Raw genomic sequence first — 18,773 nt, 5'->3', positions numbered from 1 at the left:
CACCTTAGAGTCTCAGAGGTCCTGCACCTTGGAGTCTCAGAGGTCCTGCACCTTGGAGTATCAGAGGTCCTGCACCATGGAGTCTCTGAGGTCCTGTACCTTAGAGTCCTTGAGGTCCTGCACCTTAGAGTCTCTGAGGTCCTGCACCTTGGAGTCTCTGAGGTCCTGCACCTTGGAGTCTCAGAGGTCCTGCACCTTAGAGTCTCAGAGGTCCTGCATCTTGGAGTCTCAGAGGTCCTGCACCTTGGAGTCTCAGAGGTCCTGCACCATGGAGTCTCTGAGGTCCTGTACCTTAGCGTCCTTGAGGTCCTGCACCTTGGAGTCTCTGAGGTCCTGCACCTTGGAGTCTCTGAGGTCCTGTACCTTAGAGTCCTTGAGGTCCTGCACCTTAGAGTCTCAGAGGTCTTGCACCTTGGAGTCTCAGAGGTCCTGCACCTTGGAATCTCTGAGGTCCTGCACCTTGGAGTCTCAGAGGTCCGGCACCTTAGAGTCTCAGAGGTCCTGCACCTTGGAGTCTCAGAGGTCCTGCACCTTGGAGTCCTTGAGGTCCTGTACCTTAGAGTCTCTGAGGTCCTGCACCTTGGAGTCCTTGAGGTCCTGCACCTTGGAGTCTCTGAGGTCCTGCACCTTGGAGTCTCTGAGGTCCTGCACCCTGGAGTCCTTGAGATTCTGAACCTTAGAGTCCTTGAGGTCCTGCACCTTGGAGTCTCTGAGGTCCTGCACCTTGGAATCTCTGAGGTCCTGTACCTTAGAGTCCTTGAGGTCCTGCACCTTGGAGTCTCAGAGGTCCTGCACCTTAGAGTCTCAGAGGTCCTGCACCTTAGAGTCTCAGAGGTCCTGCACCTTGGAGTCTCAGAGGTCCTGTACCTTGGAGTCTCAGAGGTCCTGTACCTTAGAGTCTCAGAGGTCCTGCACCTTGGAATCTCTGAGGTCCTGCACCTTAGAGTCTCAGAGGTCCTGCACCTTGGAGTCTCAGAGGTCCTGCACCTTGGAGTCTCAGAGGTCCTGCACCTTGGAGTCTCAGAGGTCCTGTACCTTGGAGTCTCAGAGGTCCTGTACCTTAGAGTCTCAGAGGTCCTGCACCTTGGAATCTCTGAGGTCCTGCACCTTAGAGTCTCAGAGGTCCTGCACCTTGGAGTCTCAGAGGTCCTGCACCTTGGAGTCTCAGAGGTCCTGCACCTTGGAGTCTCTGAGGTCCTGCACCTTAGAGTCCTTGAGGTCCTGCACCTTAGAGTCTCAGAGGTCCTGCACCTTAGAGTCCTTGAGGTCCTGCACCTTAGAGTCCTTGAGGTCCTGCACCTTGGAGTCTCTGAGGTCCTGCACCTTGGAGTCTTCGAGGTCCTGCACCTTGGTGTCTCTGAGGTCCTGCACCTTGGAGTCTTCGAGGTCCTGCACCTTGGTGTCTCTGAGGTCCTGCACCTTGGAGTCTCTGAGGTCCTGGACCTTGAAGTCTCTGAGGTCCTGCACCTTGGAGTCTCAGAGGTCCTGCACCTTGGAGTCTCTGAGGTCCTGCACCTTGGAGTCTCTGAGGTCCTGCACCTTGGAGTCTCTGAGGTCCTGCACCTTGGAGTCTCTGAGGTCCTGCACCTTGGAGTCCTTGAGGTCCTGCACCTTGGAGTCCGAGAGGTCCTGCACCTCGGACCCTGCTGCAAATTCTGCTTGTGGATATCTCTTTTCAGTCTACAGCCTTTGGGTTGACTGCATCTTGCTGGCTGCTTCAAACACCTCCTTAAGATGGGTCCTCGACTTTTCTTCTATCGCTTGTTGTTGTGAACTGCTCCCAGGTGTCGGTCTGTATAGTATCAGAGGATTAGCCCCTCTGTTATGACCCAAACTGCTTTCAGATTATCCCAAATCACGTGCACTGGATATTCACTCCAGGGCAGCTCCAAAAGTGAAATGGTGCCACCAGCAAGCAGGGCTCTTCTCTCCATTTCCTGCCAGTGTCTCTTTCACTCTCCTCTTCTCCACCTCCCTCTGCATTTCTCCTCCCTTCACTCCCTTCCTGGTCAATCGCCTTTGTCTCTTCTTCCTCCTCTCTTTCTTCTTCCACCTTCTCTCTATTTCTCTCTGTTAGACGGACCGGGAGGGTCGGCCGAGATTACGGGGAGAGGTCTCCAGGGAGAGCCGTCTCCAACGACTGTACAGATAAGTAACTTCCCCCCCACAGACGGACACCACACAAGATTGAAGGTTAACGAGACTTTATATGCAATTCTTAGGTTACGATGGTATGATACAAGGAGGTCTGGACTCAGGGGTCCCCTCGGTTCTAGTCTTTGGTTGAGGAAGAGGGTAGCGGGACAGTCTTAGTTACCAATGCGTAAAGAAATAGCTCTCAATCCTCGAGCTCGGCGTGCTTGCTGATCGGGCCGTGGAGGAGCCAAGCAGGTCCCGAGATGGATGAAGGAAGGTCGACGGGCCGTGGAGAAGCCAAGCAGGTCCCGATGAAGATGATGGTTACAACGGTCCGCGGCCTCGCCAGCAGATCCGGACGACGGTGAAGGATGAAGGTTACGACGGCTGTGGCAGCGCCAACAGGCAGGACGATGGTGCACAGGACAGAGCTACGGCAGCGCCAGTAGTCCGTCCAGGATGAGTTCCTCTTACGTCTCTCGACTCCAAGATACAACTGCCTTCCTGCTCTGGAGCTGCCCCAGTTATAGGGCTGGCGTGCTTTGATGTCCGGACCTTCGCACTTGGAGGTCGGGAGGTCCGGGATGAGGGAGTCCAGACACCCAGCAGGGGGGTGGAGCCAGCGCCCGGGGAGGCGATGGGCGAGCGGCACTTGGTGGGGGAGAGCCATCGACACCTCCTTCTCCCATTGACTTGCCAAGTAGCCCGCTCACCTCCTGGGTGGATGGTGGTGCCGGGATGTCTGAGGCCTGGCCAGGCCCAGGGTTGAGGTCGGCCGGGGGCCAGGCGGCCACGTGGTGAAGTGTCCAAGATGGCGGCCCGGGCTGGGCGCGTGGGCCGACAGTGGATTGGGCCCACGAGGTCGACTTGCTCGAGGGCAGGGGTCCCTGAGGGGACGGAGGACGTGCAATAGTGGTGTGTGGTGCTGGTGTGACCGGGCTCGGGCCTGGTCGAGCCGGGGGAGAGCGGCCCTTCAGGTGGCCTGTCCAACATGCGTCCCCCCCAGCTGAAGGCGGGGAGAGTCACCCATCCTCTTGGGGACTCTCTTCGTCGAGGCGGAAAAATCGGGACAGGCCGTCCGCGTTGGCGTGGTCGGACCCAGGCCGGTGTTCGACTGTGAAGTCCATACCCTGCAAGGATATGGACCAACGTAGCAACTTGGGGTTTTCCCCCCGCATGTGCATCAGCCACTGCAGGGGTCGGTGGTCGGTCTGCACCCGAAAGTGGGTGCCGAAAAGGTAAGGCCGGAGCTTCTTGAGGGCCCATACCACAGCGAAGGCTTCCCTTTCTATGGTGCTCCAGCGTTGTTCCCGTGGTAGGAGTCTCCGGCTGATGAAGGCCACTGGTTGATCAAGGCCCTCGGGGTTCACTTGGGACAGGACCGCCCCAATGCCCTGGTCGGAGGCGTCCGTCTGGACGATGAACTCCCGGCTGTAGTCTGGGGCCTGGAGCACAGGAGCGGAACACATGGCGGCCTTCAATTGTTCGAATGCCGCTTGACACTCTGGGGTCCAGTTCACCTTCTTGGGCTGATTTTTTGATGTGAGTTCGGTGAGGGGCCCCACTATGGTACCATAGTTTTTCACGAACCTTCGGTAATAGCCCGTGAGGCCCAGGAAGGCTCGTACCTCGGTTTGGGTGATAGGGGGCTGCCAGTCCTGGATGGCGGCAATCTTCGGTTGTAGAGGGGCCACTAGGCCGCTTCCCACCTGGTGTCCGAGGTAGGTCACAGACCCTTGTCCAACTTGACACTTGCTGGCCTTGATCGTGAGGCCAGCTCGCTGAAGGGCTTGCAGCACTGCTCGGAGGTGGTGGAGGTGCTCGGTCCACTGGTGGCTGTACACAGCGATGTCGTCTAGGTAGGCGGCGCTGAACCCTTCGAGCCCCGCCAGGACCTGATTGACGAGCCGTTGGAAAGTCGCTGGGGCATTCTTCATGCCGAAGGGCATGACCGTAAAATGGTAATGGCCATCGGGGGTGGAGAAGGCAGAACGTTCTTGTGCTCGGGGTGTGAGGCCGATCTGCCAATAACCTGCTGTCAGGTCGAAGATGCTAAGGTAGCGGGCAGCTCCCATTCGGTCGACCAGTTCATCTGCCCGGGGGATGGGATGGGCGTCCGTTCTGGTGACTTCATTCAGGCCCCGGTAGTCGACGCAGAACCGGAGTTCTGGTGTGGTTCCGGGGGCGGCTGCTTTGGGGACCAGTACGACTGGGCTGGCCCATGGACTGTCTGAGGGCTCGATGACCCCGAGCGTGAGCATCTTAGCCACTTCCGCCTGGATGCAGGCCCGTACCCGATCAGGTACGCGGTAGGCCCGATGGCGGATAGGCGGGCTGTCTCCGGTGTCTACATCGTGCACACACCAGGAAGTGACACCGGGGGTGAGGGAGAACAGACTGGCGAATTGTGACAGGAGGGCTTGGCACTCTTGGCGTTGTTCTCTGGTGAGGGTCTCTGAGAGGCGGACCCCATCTACGGAGCCGTCTTGCTCCTGGGTCCGCAGGAGGTCAGGGAGAGGTTCGGAGTCGTCTTCAACCCCATTGTCCGTGGCCATCAATAGGCTGAGTTCTGTTCGTGCAAAGTGGGGTTTCAGTCTGTTGGTGTGGAGGACTCGGAGGGGGTTCCGGGAGGACTCCATATCGATCAGATAGGTGGCGGGACCCTTGCGCTCGATCACCTTGAAGGGTCCCGTCCATTTGTCTTGGAGAGCGCATGGCTCCGTGGGGGACATGACCCATACCTGTTGTCCCGGTTCGAATTCAATGGATGAGGCGTTCTGGTCATACCATTTTTTCATGTCCTCTTGACTGGCCTCTAGGTTGGCTTTTGCTAGGTCTCTGAACCGCCGGGACTGGTTGCGGAGGGTGAGGAGGTACCGGAAGACATCTGGAGGGTTCTTGGTCGGAGGCATCTCCCAGCCTTCTTTGATCAGGCTGAGCGGCCCCCGCACTGGGTGCCCATAGAGCAGTTCGAAGGGGCTAAAGCCTAGGGATTTCTGTGGGACCTCCCGGTAGGCGAAGAGGAGGCACGGCAGCAGCACATCCCACTGGCGACGGAGGGGTTCTTCCAATCCCCCGATCATTCCTTTCAGCGTGCGGTTGAACCGCTCAACAAGTCCGTTCCCTTGGGGGTGATAGGGGGTCGTGAAGCGGTAGGTGACCCCACATTGTTGCCAGAGGGATTTCATGTATTTAGAGATAAAGTTCGTGCCTCTGTCGCTGACGACTTCTCGGGGGAACCCCACACGGGAGAAGATCCCCATCAGGGCCCGGCCGACCACTGGGGCTGTCACGGTCCGGAGAGGAACAGCCTCAGGGTAGCGGGTGGCGTGGTCCACTAGCACCAGAATGAAGCGATGTCCTTGTTTTGTACGCGGGTCCAGGGGTCCCACAATGTCTATTCCGACCCTCTCAAATGGAGTCGTGACTACTGGAAACGGTTGCAAGGGGGCCTTTAGTTTGCGGCCGCTCTTTCCACTGGCTTGGCACGTGGGGCAAGATCGGCAATGCTGGTGCACATCGTTTCTCATCTTGGGCCAGAAGAAGTGGGTCACTAGGCGACTGTAGGTTTTATCTTGTCCCAGGTGTCCTGCCAGGGGGACATCGTGGGCCAGGTTTAACAGGAAGTCTCTAAAGCGGAGGGGCACTACTAATACTCGGTTGGCCCCCAGCTCGGCGATTCTTTGCTCGCTGTACAGCAGATCATTGTCCCAGTAGACCCAGTGAGTTCCGGAGGTATCCCCTGCGCTTTGGGCGAGCGCTTGCTGGCGGAGTCCCTCGAGGGAGGGACAGGTCTTCTGTTCCTGGCGAAATTGTTCTTGTGTGGGTCCCCCCTCTTGGGCCCACTGGTCAAGGTTAGCGAGGTCGGAAGGTTGAGTTGGCTCGAGGGGGGTGTCATGGTCGGGGGTTTCGGCTGGGGCGACCGGAGGCGGTGGCGCCGGCCATTCTGGTTCTTCCGGGTGATGGTTGGCACGGGCGGCCATGGACCGGGTGGTGACGCACGCCCAGTCCGGGACGCCCAACATCCCCAAGTGTTCTTTTCGCTCCACAGCGGCCCACGGGGAGCTCTCCAGGTCATTTCCGAGGAGGCAGTCCACGGGGGCGTCGTCTCGGACCGTCACCTTCAACATGCCGGAGACCCCTCCCCACTCAAAAGGGACGCAGGCCATCCGACACAGACTTTCCGAGTTGTCGGCTGATCGTACAGGGCAGAGAATGTTCGGTAGATATTGTTCTGGGGTCACCAGGTGACAGCGGACGGCTGTCACACTGGCCCCGGTGTCTCGAAGGGCTTCGGCCCGTTGTCCATTGATGCTCACCCATTGGCTGTACTTCTGGGTGTTAGCGGGTAGGGGGACCCGCGGGACCATGTCTCTTCCCCCTAAGCACGCGAGAGTCATGGCGGCTGGCTCCCACTCTGGATACTCTTGCTCGTCCGTTTCTTGTTCCTCGGAGATCTGTTCTTCCCCTAGTGCTGCGGCGGCCACATGGCGGGGTTTTGGACTCTGATACTGCGGGCAGCTTGGGTCGTTTGCATAGTGGCCGACTCGTTGGCATCGGTGACACGTGACGTTTGCTCTGTACCCCGGTCGCGCCGGGGTGCTGCCCCGGTTGGCCGGGGGGGTGGCGCTGGTAACGGGGGCGGCCGGAGTGTTGTCTCTTCCTCGTCCTTGGCCCCCTCCTCCTCCCCTGGATCGGTGGTGACCATTGTTGTTCCTGTTCTGCTCGTAGGACCCATTCCGGCCCACTCTGGTGATCTCCCACCGGTCAGCCTCGGCTGCGAGCTGCCGGGGATCGGTTAACTTGCTGTCGAGGAGGTGTTGGCGTAGTTCAATGAAGCAATTGTTGGACAAATGCTCCCATACCATCAGATTGAACAGCTGCTCGTAGGTCGTGACGTTGTTCCCTCTGATCCAGCCTTCGAAAGCTCGGCTAAAGTACGTTATATAGTCCACCCAAGTTGTACCCGGGATGCGTGTGCAGTCTCGGAACCTCTGACGGTACATCTCGGGCGTGAGGCCATAGCGGGTGAGGAGGGCCGCTTTCATATGGTCGTAGGAGGTCATCTGTTGGTCCGGGAGCTGTAGTAGGGTATCGCGGCCCTCATTGAGGAATCTTCCCCATAGACCGGCCCCCCAATCGCTTCTATCGATCCGGTGCGCAGTCATAGCGATTTCATAGGCCTTAAACCATTGCTGGATGTCGTCTTCTCGGAAATATTCTTGGACAACATCCTTGGGGATGTGTACCTTTCTCTCCGTGGTCCCTGGGGTGTGGGGTCGCTCGGGCACCCCTAACTCTTTGTTTTGCTTGCGCAGGTTGATCTCGGCTAGGTTCCGTTCGTGCTCATACGCCAGTTTCTTTTCCTCGAGCTCCCTTTGTCTCTGTTTCTCTTCTCTTTCTTCTCGGAGACGCAGGTGCTCTAAGTTGATTTTTTGTTCGGCCAACTTGAGTTCTATTTCCATCTTGAGTCGGGCCATTTCTAGCTCGTGTAGTCTGGTTCTTTCTCTTTCCTGGATCTCGTCTTGCGAGAGACCCGTTCTTTGCCCTTCAGGGGCCGTGGTGGTTTTTTCCGCGGTACTTTGCTCAGGGGCTTCTGCATCCCCGGTCTCTGCCCAAGATTCTAGGGCACGCTTAAAATCGTCCTTGGTGCTTAGTCCGGTGGTAGCGATACCTAGTTCGATGCAGAACTGCTTTAGTTCACGATGGCTGTACTCCTCAAGTTTTTCCATTTGGAACTTCTCAGTTGATCCGCTTTCTTTAGTTGTCATTGTGGTTCGTTGTGGGGTGAGCTACTCTCTGTACGTTATGCGGTGATTCGGACCGCGCCGCTGGCCACCAATGTTAGACGGACCGGGAGGGTCGGCCGAGATTACGGGGAGAGGTCTCCAGGGAGAGCCGTCTCCAACGACTGTACAGATAAGTAACTTCCCCCCCACAGACGGACACCACACAAGATTGAAGGTTAACGAGACTTTATATGCAATTCTTAGGTTACGATGGTATGATACAAGGAGGTCTGGACTCAGGGGTCCCCTCGGTTCTAGTCTTTGGTTGAGGAAGAGGGTAGCGGGACAGTCTTAGTTACCAATGCGTAAAGAAATAGCTCTCAATCCTCGAGCTCGGCGTGCTTGCTGATCGGGCCGTGGAGGAGCCAAGCAGGTCCCGAGATGGATGAAGGAAGGTCGACGGGCCGTGGAGAAGCCAAGCAGGTCCCGATGAAGATGATGGTTACAACGGTCCGCGGCCTCGCCAGCAGATCCGGACGACGGTGAAGGATGAAGGTTACGACGGCTGTGGCAGCGCCAACAGGCAGGACGATGGTGCACAGGACAGAGCTACGGCAGCGCCAGTAGTCCGTCCAGGATGAGTTCCTCTTACGTCTCTCGACTCCAAGATACAACTGCCTTCCTGCTCTGGAGCTGCCCCAGTTATAGGGCTGGCGTGCTTTGATGTCCGGACCTTCGCACTTGGAGGTCGGGAGGTCCGGGATGAGGGAGTCCAGACACCCAGCAGGGGGGTGGAGCCAGCGCCCGGGGAGGCGATGGGCGAGCGGCACTTGGTGGGGGAGAGCCATCGACACCTCCTTCTCCCATTGACTTGCCAAGTAGCCCGCTCACCTCCTGGGTGGATGGTGGTGCCGGGATGTCTGAGGCCTGGCCAGGCCCAGGGTTGAGGTCGGCCGGGGGCCAGGCGGCCACGTGGTGAAGTGTCCAAGATGGCGGCCCGGGCTGGGCGCGTGGGCCGACAGTGGATTGGGCCCACGAGGTCGACTTGCTCGAGGGCAGGGGTCCCTGAGGGGACGGAGGACGTGCAATAGTGGTGTGTGGTGCTGGTGTGACCGGGCTCGGGCCTGGTCGAGCCGGGGGAGAGCGGCCCTTCAGGTGGCCTGTCCAACACTCTCTCTCCATCTTTGTTGTCTTAAGTGAGGGCTCTGGACACTTTCAAAGGTTCGAGGATTGGTTTGATGCTGACCCGAGGATGCTGGAGGCTGAAGGGAAGTCGTTGAGGGATACAAAGATTTCTTTCCACCAAAAGCAGATTTAAGGAACAGGGCTGGGTTCATAAGGACTGGAGGAGCCCTTTGAAGACTGGAGCGATATTACTAAAGTATGAGTAAGAATAAAAGTAGGAACAAATTATAAAAGTATTCAGATGAATTAATATCCAGATTAAAGGATCCTAATCTAACAAGTGGAGCAGTAGAGAAATCATAAAGTGGACTTTTTTATAGAATGACCAATGGATTTGTTTATACCTGGATTTTGGACAATACATGACATTGTGACTCAGGCACAGGTACAAGCCCATTTTGGTGCTTTATTGCCTGCAGGGCATCTTAAATCAACTGTGACTTTTACTAGCCGAGGGCAAAATCTCCCTGTGCAATTTCTTCATGTGCATCTTTATGACACTGAATGATACGGACATAATCCATGCCTATTTTGTGTTGTCTCTTTTTTTGAACAACTGCTGCACTCCAACCCTTTCTTGTTTTAATAAACGTTTTTCTTTTGATGCCCTCACCGGGGCTAAAACCGATGGATTGATGTGCCGTGCGTTACATGTTAGGTGAAAATATCAAGATTAGAGCTTTGCTTTAAATTTTAATAACTGCTCTAAAACCTTTCCCTTGTGGAAGCGCTAGTGTTAATCACAAGTGGATGAAAGGTGTTTTGGCACAGCCTTCTGAACATATAGCATCTCTGTGGAATGTACCATTATGCATAAACCTCTCAATATGGAATATTAAGCCTGAATAACAAATGTATTATAATATTGTAACTCAGCAACCACATCACTTTGCCTCAGTCTGAACCACTGTAGTACGCGTCTCTCTACTATACCTGTAATTATCTCAGAACTAGTGCTGTCATTTAGCTGCTAATTACATTGAAAAGCTTTGCCAATTGTGCCCACTTATTTCTATTGGTAATTTAACTCTGGTTCCTGGGGCCACTTGCAGTCAGATAGACAGTAGTCATACGTTATGTATGTTCCTTAAATTAGGGTATGAAACTAGGGATGTAGCCATCTATGGCCGTACACAGGCTCCTTACTATAGCCGTATAGCCTGCCGTAGAGGGCTATACCGGCTATTAAAGGCCCTCTCCAGCGTTAAAGGGAGATGGACTTTAATAGCCGGTATAGCCCAGCTACGAAGGGCTATAAGGCTATTAGAACATCCTGCCACTAGTGGGCAGAATGTTTTAACAAAAACCAAAGCCTTAAGGGAGCGTGAGGGGATTGGAATCCCCTCAGGCTCCCTGAAGCCTTTGTTCACAGCCAGAGCTGTGAACAAAAAAACATTGGAATGTTGTAGCTCCAGGCATATTCCAGCCATTATAAGCCCGGAGCACTCCATTGTTTTCAATGGAGCGCCCCACATTCCGATGTTCTAATATAGCCTTATAGCCCACCGTAGAGGGCTATACCGGCTAATAAAGGCCCTCTCCAGCGTTAAAGGCCCCGAGCCGAAGGCAAGGGCCTTTAACAAGGAGAGGGACTTTAATAGCGGTATAGCCCATCTACGAAGGGCTATAAGGCTATTAGAACATTGTCACTAGAGGACAGAATGTTTTAACAAAAAAACAAAGCCTTTTGGAAGCGTGAGGGGATTGGAATCCCCTCAGGCTCCCTGATGCCTTTGTTCACATCCAGAGCTGTGAACAAAGAAACATTGGAATGTGGTAGCTCCAGGCTTATACCAGCCAATATAAGCCCGGAGCACTACTTTGTTTTCAATGGAGCTCCCAACATTCCAATGTTCTAATAAAGGATGAGGCAGGGTTAGGGGAGGATGTGGGGTTTAGACATTTCCAATGATGTTTCAAAGCACTAGAGGGACATTTGAGGATTAGCAGTGGCGCCGGAAAGTACTGAAGGAGGCTTTGAGTTCTCTGTGATTGTGGTAAACTTGAGGTAGTTTCTGTGGACAAAGGGTGTTTTCCAGGACACATGAGAGCTTCCCTGGAGTGAGGGTGTATTTTCATAAGACTGGGAGTTTGTGGAGTTTCAAAGTCATTTTTTGAAAACTCAATTAATGATTCTTAGAATGAAAAGGAGTTTTTAAAGACTGTGGATGTTTTATGAACAACCCAGGGGGCCTCAACACTGTTTGTAAGGTAGGTGAGTAGTTATGACGTGATCTGCACATAATAATTGTCTGCGGTGGTACTGCTCTGGCAGCAGAGTGGATTTCTGTGAGCTCAGGACTGACATTTCCACTCTGAAGCCAGACCTGCTCCTTACACACTGAGAGGAAGACAATAAACCAGCCTCACCTGTTCAAGGTGCTTCTTACATCCTGCAAAACAGAAGAAGGACATGAGTTTCCTCAACCAGTTTTAAATTCTCGCAGACGTTTAGGTATTAGTTGTGCAATTCAGGTTAATGCAAGGATCTCATCTAAGGAGACACAAGGGTGCCGACCTCACACCTCAAAACAGACAGTCTGTGATATTCTGAATAGGGTCACATGACACAGCACAGCTTGAGATATCCCAAATGGGCCCTTAAGACAGCAGAACTTTTAAATTCTGAGTGAGGGCAGATGGAGTACAGACTGATATAATCTGAATGCGTTATGTATTATAGCCTCTCGTTCCTGAGATCAGGCGGCTTATCCTGCTAAAACCCTTGCATTGCTAGAAATATTTGGTGATATACCAGAGAAACAACTAATATCCATACTCAAAGTATACCACGCCAAAATACTTTTGGAATTAAATGTACACCTGTAAATAAACAAGTATCTCGGATAAAGCACAGGATAAGACCTTTAATTATCTTGTTTCTGTTAGAAAACGTTTATCCATACAAGCTGCAAAACTAGAACGGAGTAGAACACTTACTCCAAAAAATGCACCACTGCCTCCTATACCATGGTGTTTTCGTTCACAACAGGCGGCTCTTAATACTCTGGGAGAATTGGTGACACTTGAACTGGAACAGCCTCAGTCTTTACATTAGGTTCTATGTAAAAAAAAATTGGGCTTTGCTTTGAATTGTCTCAGTTTGAAGAATAAATTATGAAATGAATGGGCTGACATAATTCAGGTAGGAAATCTTTAGGGGAGGGCTAAGAATAATCTCACAAAGTACTCTGGTGGGCATGTCTTTGACTTTTCTAACAGTCTTGATCCCAACGATTCAATTGAAACTAGTTGCAGAAAGTTTAATGAAGAGATTACAGCGACCTTGGATAAAATAATCCCATTATTAAGATGAAACCCTGTAACCATCTATCTACCCCATGGTATAATGAGTCACTACAAGCAACAACACTAGAGTGCAGACAATTAGAAAGGAAATGGCGTCGGTCTTACACGGAAGAAGAGAAACAACATTGAATAAGCATAAACAGGAGATACGCACAGCAGAAGCAGCTTTTACACAGATTCTATTTTAGCGTCTGTTAATAGCGCAAAGAAGGTCTTTGAGGTCTTCGGGGGCTTATCTAATCCGCAGTGCTTAAAAAATAATATTATTCATACGCAGCAGCCGTGTGATGATCTTGCGGTATTCTTTGAAAAGAAAGTCAGCAAGACCTTAGAGGGCATTTGTTAGACGGACCGGGAGGGTCGGCCGAGATTACGGGGAGAGGTCTCCGGGGAGAGCCGTCTCCAACGACTGTACAGACAAGTAACTTCCCCCCCACAGACGGACACCACACAAGACTGAAGGTTAACGAGACTTTATATGCAATTCTTAGGTTACGATGGTATGGTACAAGGAGGTCTGGACTCAGGGGTCCCCTCGATTCTAGTCTTTGGTTGAGGAAAGGGGTAGCGGGACAGTCTTAGTTACCAATGAGTACAAAATAGCTCTCAATCCTCGAGCTCGGCGTTCTAGGTGATCGGGCCGCGGCGGAGCCAGGCAGGTCCCGAGATGGACGAAGGAAAGGCGACGGTCCGCGGCGGAGCCTGCAGGTCCCGGTGAAGGATGACGGTTACAACGGTCCGCGGCCACGCCAGCAGATCCGGACGACGATGAAGGATGAAGGTTACGACGGCTGTGGCAGCGCCAACAGGCAGGACGATGGTGCACAGGACAGAGCTACGGCAGCGCCAGTAGTCCGTCCAGGATGAGTTCCTCTTTACGTCTCTCGACTCCAAGATACAACTGCCTTCCTGCTCTGGAGCTGCCCCAGTTATAGGGCTGGCGTGCTTTGATGTCCGGACCCTCGCACTTGGAGGTCGGGAGGTCCGGGATGAGGGAGTCCAGACACCCAGCAGGGGGGTGGAGCCAGCGCCCGGGGAGGCGATGGGCGAGCGGCACTTGGCGGGGGAGAGCCATCGGCACCTCTTTCTCCCATTGACTTGCCAAGTAGCCCGCTCACCTCCTGGGTGGAGGGTGGTGCCGGAATGTCTGAGGCCGGGCCAGGCCCAGGGTTGAGGTCGATCGGGGGCCAGGCGGCCTCGTGGTGAAGTGTCCAAGATGGCGGCCCAGGCTGGCCGCGTGGGCCGGCAGTGGATCAGACCCACGAGGTTAACGTGCTCGCGGGCAGGGGCCCTGAGAGGGCGGAAGACGTGCAATGGTGATGTGTGGTACTTGCGTGACGGTACTTAGGCCTGGTTGGTCCGGGGGAGAGCGGCCCTTCATGTGGCCTGTCCAACATGCGTCCCCCCCAGCTGAAGGCGGGGAGAGTTACCCATCCTCTTGGGGACTCTCCTCGTCGAGGCGGAAAAACCGGGACAGGCCATCCGCGTTGGCGTGATCTGGCCCAGGCCGGTGTTCGACTGTGAAGTCCATACCTTGCAAGGAGATGGACCAGCGTAGCAACTTTGGGTTTTCCCCCCGCATATGCATCAGCCACTGCAGGGGTCGGTGGTCGGTCTGCACCCGGAAGTGGGTGCCAAAAAGGTAGGGCCGGAGCTTCTTGAGGGCCCATACCACAGCGAATGCTTCCCTCTCTATGGTACTCCAGCGTTGCTCCCGTGGTAGGAGCCTCCGGCTGATGAAGGCCACCGGTTGATCAAGGCCTTCTGTGTTCACTTGGGACAGGACCGCCCCAATGCCTTGGTCGGAGGCGTCCGTCTGAACGACGAATTCCCGGCTGTAGTCTGGGGCCTGGAGCACAGGGGCGGAACACATGGCTGCTTTCAACTGTTCGAATGCAGTTTGACACTCTGGGGTCCAGTTGACTTTCCTGGGCTGATTCTTGGACGTTAGTTCTGTGAGGGGCCCCACTATGGTACCATAGTCTTTCACAAACCGTCGGTAATAGCCCGTGAGACCCAGGAAGGCTCGTACCTCGGTTTGGGTGATGGGGGGCTGCCAGTCCTGGATGGCGGCAATTTTCAGCTGTAGAGGGGCCACTAGGCCGCTTCCCACCTGGTGTCCGAGGTAGGTTACAGACCCTTGCCCAATTTGACACTTGCTGGCCTTGATTGTGAGGCCAGCCCGCTGAAGGGCTTGTAGCACTGCTCGGAGGTGGTGGAGGTGCTCAGTCCAATGGTGGCTGTACACAGCGATGTCGTCTAGGTAGGCGGCGCTGAACTCTTCGAGCCCCGCCAAGACCTGATTGACGAGCCGTTGGAATGTCGCTGGGGCATTCTTCATGCCGAAGGGCATGACCGTAAAATGGTAATGGCCATCGGGGGTGGAGAAGGCAGAACGTTCTTGTGCTCGGGATGTGAGGCCGATCTGCCAATAACCTGCTGTCAGGTCGAAGATGCTGAGGTAGCGGGCAGCTCCCATTCGGTCGACCAGTTCATCTGCCCGGGGGATGGGATGTGCGTCTGTTCTGGTTACTGCATTCAGGCCCCGGTAGTCGACGCAGAACCGGAGTTCTGGTGTGGTTCCGGGGGCAGCTGCTTTGGGGACCAGTACGACCGGGCTGGCCCATGGACTGTCTGAGGGCTCGATGACCCCGAGCGTGAGCATCTTGGCCACTTCTGCTTGGATGCAGGCCCGTACCCGATCAGGTACGCGGTAGGCCCGGTGGCGGATAGGGGGGCTGTCCCCGGTGTCCACATCGTGCACACACCAGGAAGTGACACCTGGGGTGAGGGAGAACAGACTGGCGAACTGTGACAGGAGGGCTTGGCACTCTTGGCGCTGTTCTCTGGTGAGGGTCTCCGAGAGTCGGACCCCATCCACGGAGCCGTCTTGCTCTTGAGTCCGCAGGAGGTCAGGGAGAGGCTCGGAGTCTTCTTCAACCCCATTGTCTGTGGCCATCAGGAGGCTGAGCTCTGTTCGTACAAAGTGGGGTTTCAGTCTGTTGGCGTGGAGGACCCGGAGTGGGTTCCGGGAGGATTCCATGTCGATGAGATAGGTGGCAGGACCCTTGCGCTCGATTACTTTGAAGGGCCCCGTCCATTTGTCTTGGAGAGCGCATGGCTCCGTAGGGGACATTACCCATACCTGTTGGCCAGGTTCGAATTCAATGGAGGAGGCGTTCTGGTCATACCATTTTTTCATGTCCTCTTGACTGGCCTCTAGGTTGGCTTTCGCTAGTTCTCTGAACCGCCGGGACTGGTTGCGGAGGGTGAGGAGGTACCGGAAGACATCTGGAGGGTTTTTCAACGGAGGCATCTCCCAGCCCTCTTTGATTAGGCTGAGCGGCCCCCGCACTGGGTGCCCGTATAGCAGTTCAAATGGGCTGAAGCCTAGGGATTTCTGTGGGACCTCCTGGTAGGCGAAGAGGAGGCACGGCAGCAGCACATCCCACTGGCGACGGAGGGGCTCTTCCAATCCCCCGATCATCCCCTTTAGCGTGCGGTTGAACCGCTCAACAAGTCCGTTCCCTTGGGGGTGATAGGGGGTCGTGAATCGGTAGGTGACCCCACACTGTTGCCAGAGGGATTTCATGTATTTAGAGATAAAGTTCGTGCCTCTGTCGCTGACGACTTCTCGGGGGAACCCCACACGGGAGAAGATCCCCATCAGAGCCCGGCCGACTACCGGGGCTGTCACAGTCCGGAGAGGAACAGCCTCCGGGTAGCGGGTGGCGTGGTCCACTAGCACCAGGATGAAGCGATGGCCTTGTTTTGTGCGCGGGTCCAGGGGCCCCACAATGTCTATTCCGACCCTCTCAAATGGTGTAGTGACTACTGGAAAAGGTTGCAAGGGGGCCTTTAGTTTGCGGCCGCTCTTTCCACTGGCTTGGCACGTGGGGCAAGATCGGCAATGCTGGTGCACATCGTTTCTCATTTTGGGCCAGAAGAAGTGGGTCACTAGGCGACTGTAGGTTTTATCTTGTCCCAGGTGCCCTGCCAGGGGGACATCGTGGGCCAGGTTTAATAGAAAGTCTCTAAAGCGGAGGGGCACTACTAGTACTCGGGTGGCCCCCAGCTCGGCGATTCTTTGCTCGCTGTACAACAGATCATTGTCCCAGTACACCCAATGAGTTCCGGAGGTATCCCCTGCGCTTTGGGCGAGCGCTTGCTGGCGGAGTCCCTCGAGGGAGGGACAGGTCTTCTGTTCCTGGCGAAATTGTTCTTGTGTGGGCCCCCCTTCTTGGGCCCACTGGTCGAGGTTAGCGAGGTCGGCAGGTTGAGCAGGTTCGAGGGGGGTGTCATGGTCGGTGGTCTCGGCTGGGGCGACCGGAGGCGGTGGCGCCGGCCATTCTGGTTCTTCCGGGTGATGGTTGGCACGGGCGGCCATGGACCGGGTGGTGACGCACGCCCAGTCCGGGACGCCTAACATCCCCAAGTGTTCTCTTCGCTCCACGGCTGCCCACGGGGAGCTCTCCAGGTCGTTTCCGAGGAGGCAGTCCACGGGGGCATCGTCTCGGACCGTTACCTTCAACATGCCGGAGACCCCTCCCCACTCGAAGGGGACGCAGGCCATCCGACACAGACTTTCTGAGTTGTCGGCTGATCGCACAGGGCAGAGAATGTTCGGTAGATACTGTTCTGGGGTCACCAGGTGACAGCGGACGGCTGTTACACTGGCCCCGGTGTCCCGAAGGGCTTCGGCCCGTCGTCCATTGATGCTCACCCATTGGCTGTACTTCTGGGTGTTAGCGGGTAGGGGGACCCGCGGGACCATGTCTCTTCCCCCTAAGCACGCGAGAGTCATGGCGGCTGGCTCCCACTCTTGATGCTCTTGTTCGTCTGTTTCCTGTTCCTCGGAGATCTGTTCTTCCCCTAGGGCCGCGGCGGCCATTTGGCGGGGTTTTGGACTCTGGTACTGCGGGCAGCTTGGGTCGTTTGCATAGTGGCCGACTCGTTGGCATCGGTGACACGTGACATTGGCTCTGTACCCCGGTCGCGCCGGGGTGCTGCCCCGGTTGGCCGGGGGGGTGGTGCTGGCAGCGGGGGCGGCCGGAGTGTTGTCTCTTCCTCGTCCTTGGCCCCCTCCTCCTCCTCTGGGTCGGTGATGACCATTGTTGTTCCTGTTCTGCTCGTAGGACCCATTCCGGCCCACTCTGGTGATCTCCCACCGGTCAGCTTCGGCTGCGAGCTGCCGGGGATCGGTTAACTTGCTGTCGAGGAGGTGTTGGCGTAGTTCAATGAAGCAATTGTTCGACAGATGCTCCCATACCATCAGATTGAACAGTTGTTCGTAGGTCGTGACGTTGTTTCCTCTGATCCAGCCTTCGAAAGCTCGGCTAAAGTACGTTACATAGTCCACCCAAGTCGTACCCGGGATGCGTGTGCAGTCTCGGAACCTCTGACGGTACATCTCGGGCGTGAGGCCATAGCGGGTGAGGAGTGCCGCTTTCATATGGTCGTAGGAGGTCATCTGGTGGTCCGGGAGCTGTAGCAGGGTATCGCGGCCCTCATTGAGGAATCTGCCCCATAGACCGGCCCCCCAATCGCTTCTATCGATCCGGTGCGCAGTCATAGCGATTTCATAGGCCTTAAACCATTGCTGGATGTCGTCCTCTCGGAAATATTCTCGGACAACATCCTTGGGGATGTGTACCTTTTTCTCCGTGGTCCCTGGGGTGTGGGGTCGCTCGGGCACCCCTAACTCTTTATTCTGCTTGCGCAGGTTGATCTCGGCTAGGTTCCGTTCGTGCTCATACGCCAGTTTCTTTTCCTCGAGCTCCCTTTGTCTCTGTTTCTCTTCTCTTTCTTCTCGGAGACGCAGGTGCTCTAAGTTGATTTTTTGTTCGGCCAACTTGAGTTCTATGTCCATCTTGAGTCGGGCCATTTCTAGCTCGTGTAGTCTGGTTCTTTCTCTTTCCTGGATCTCGTCTTGCGAGAGACCCGTTCTTTGCCCTTCAGGGGCCGTGGTGGTTTTTTTCGCGGTGCTTTGCTCAGGGGCTTCGGCATCCCCGGTCTCTGCCCAAGATTCTAGGGCATGCTTAAAATCGTCCTTGGTGCTTAGTCCGGTGGTAGCGATACCTAGTTCGATGCAGAACTGCTTTAGTTCACGATGGCTGTATTCCTCTAGTTTTTCCATTTGGAACTTCTCGGTTGATCCGCTTTCTTTAGTTGTCATTGTGATTCGTTGTGGGGTGAGCTACTCTCTGTACGTTATGCGGTGATTCGGATCGCGCCGCTGGCCACCAATGTTAGACGGACCGGGAGGGTCGGCCGAGATTACGGGGAGAGGTCTCCGGGGAGAGCCGTCTCCAACGACTGTACAGACAAGTAACTTCCCCCCCACAGACGGACACCACACAAGACTGAAGGTTAACGAGACTTTATATGCAATTCTTAGGTTACGATGGTATGGTA

General features: G+C 55.3%; 1 protein-coding gene across 1 annotated transcript in view; it reads right to left on the bottom strand.

Moving 5' to 3' along the window:
- The window catches only part of LOC144828382 (E3 ubiquitin-protein ligase TRIM39-like), a 143,890-nt gene that overhangs the window by 34,424 nt on the left and 90,693 nt on the right, over positions 1 to 18,773 (bottom strand). The window contains exon 4 of the mRNA XM_078686496.1: positions 11,421 to 11,443. Coding sequence (XP_078542622.1) covers positions 11,421 to 11,443 — 23 coding nt within the window. The remainder of the gene's footprint in view (positions 1 to 11,420; positions 11,444 to 18,773) is intronic.

The sequence above is a fragment of the Lissotriton helveticus genome, chromosome 4_1 (genome assembly GCF_964261635.1).
Source record: "Lissotriton helveticus chromosome 4_1, aLisHel1.1, whole genome shotgun sequence".
Taxonomy (NCBI): Eukaryota; Metazoa; Chordata; class Amphibia; order Caudata; family Salamandridae; genus Lissotriton; species Lissotriton helveticus.
This window is presented reverse-complemented; position numbering and strand designations above follow the sequence as displayed.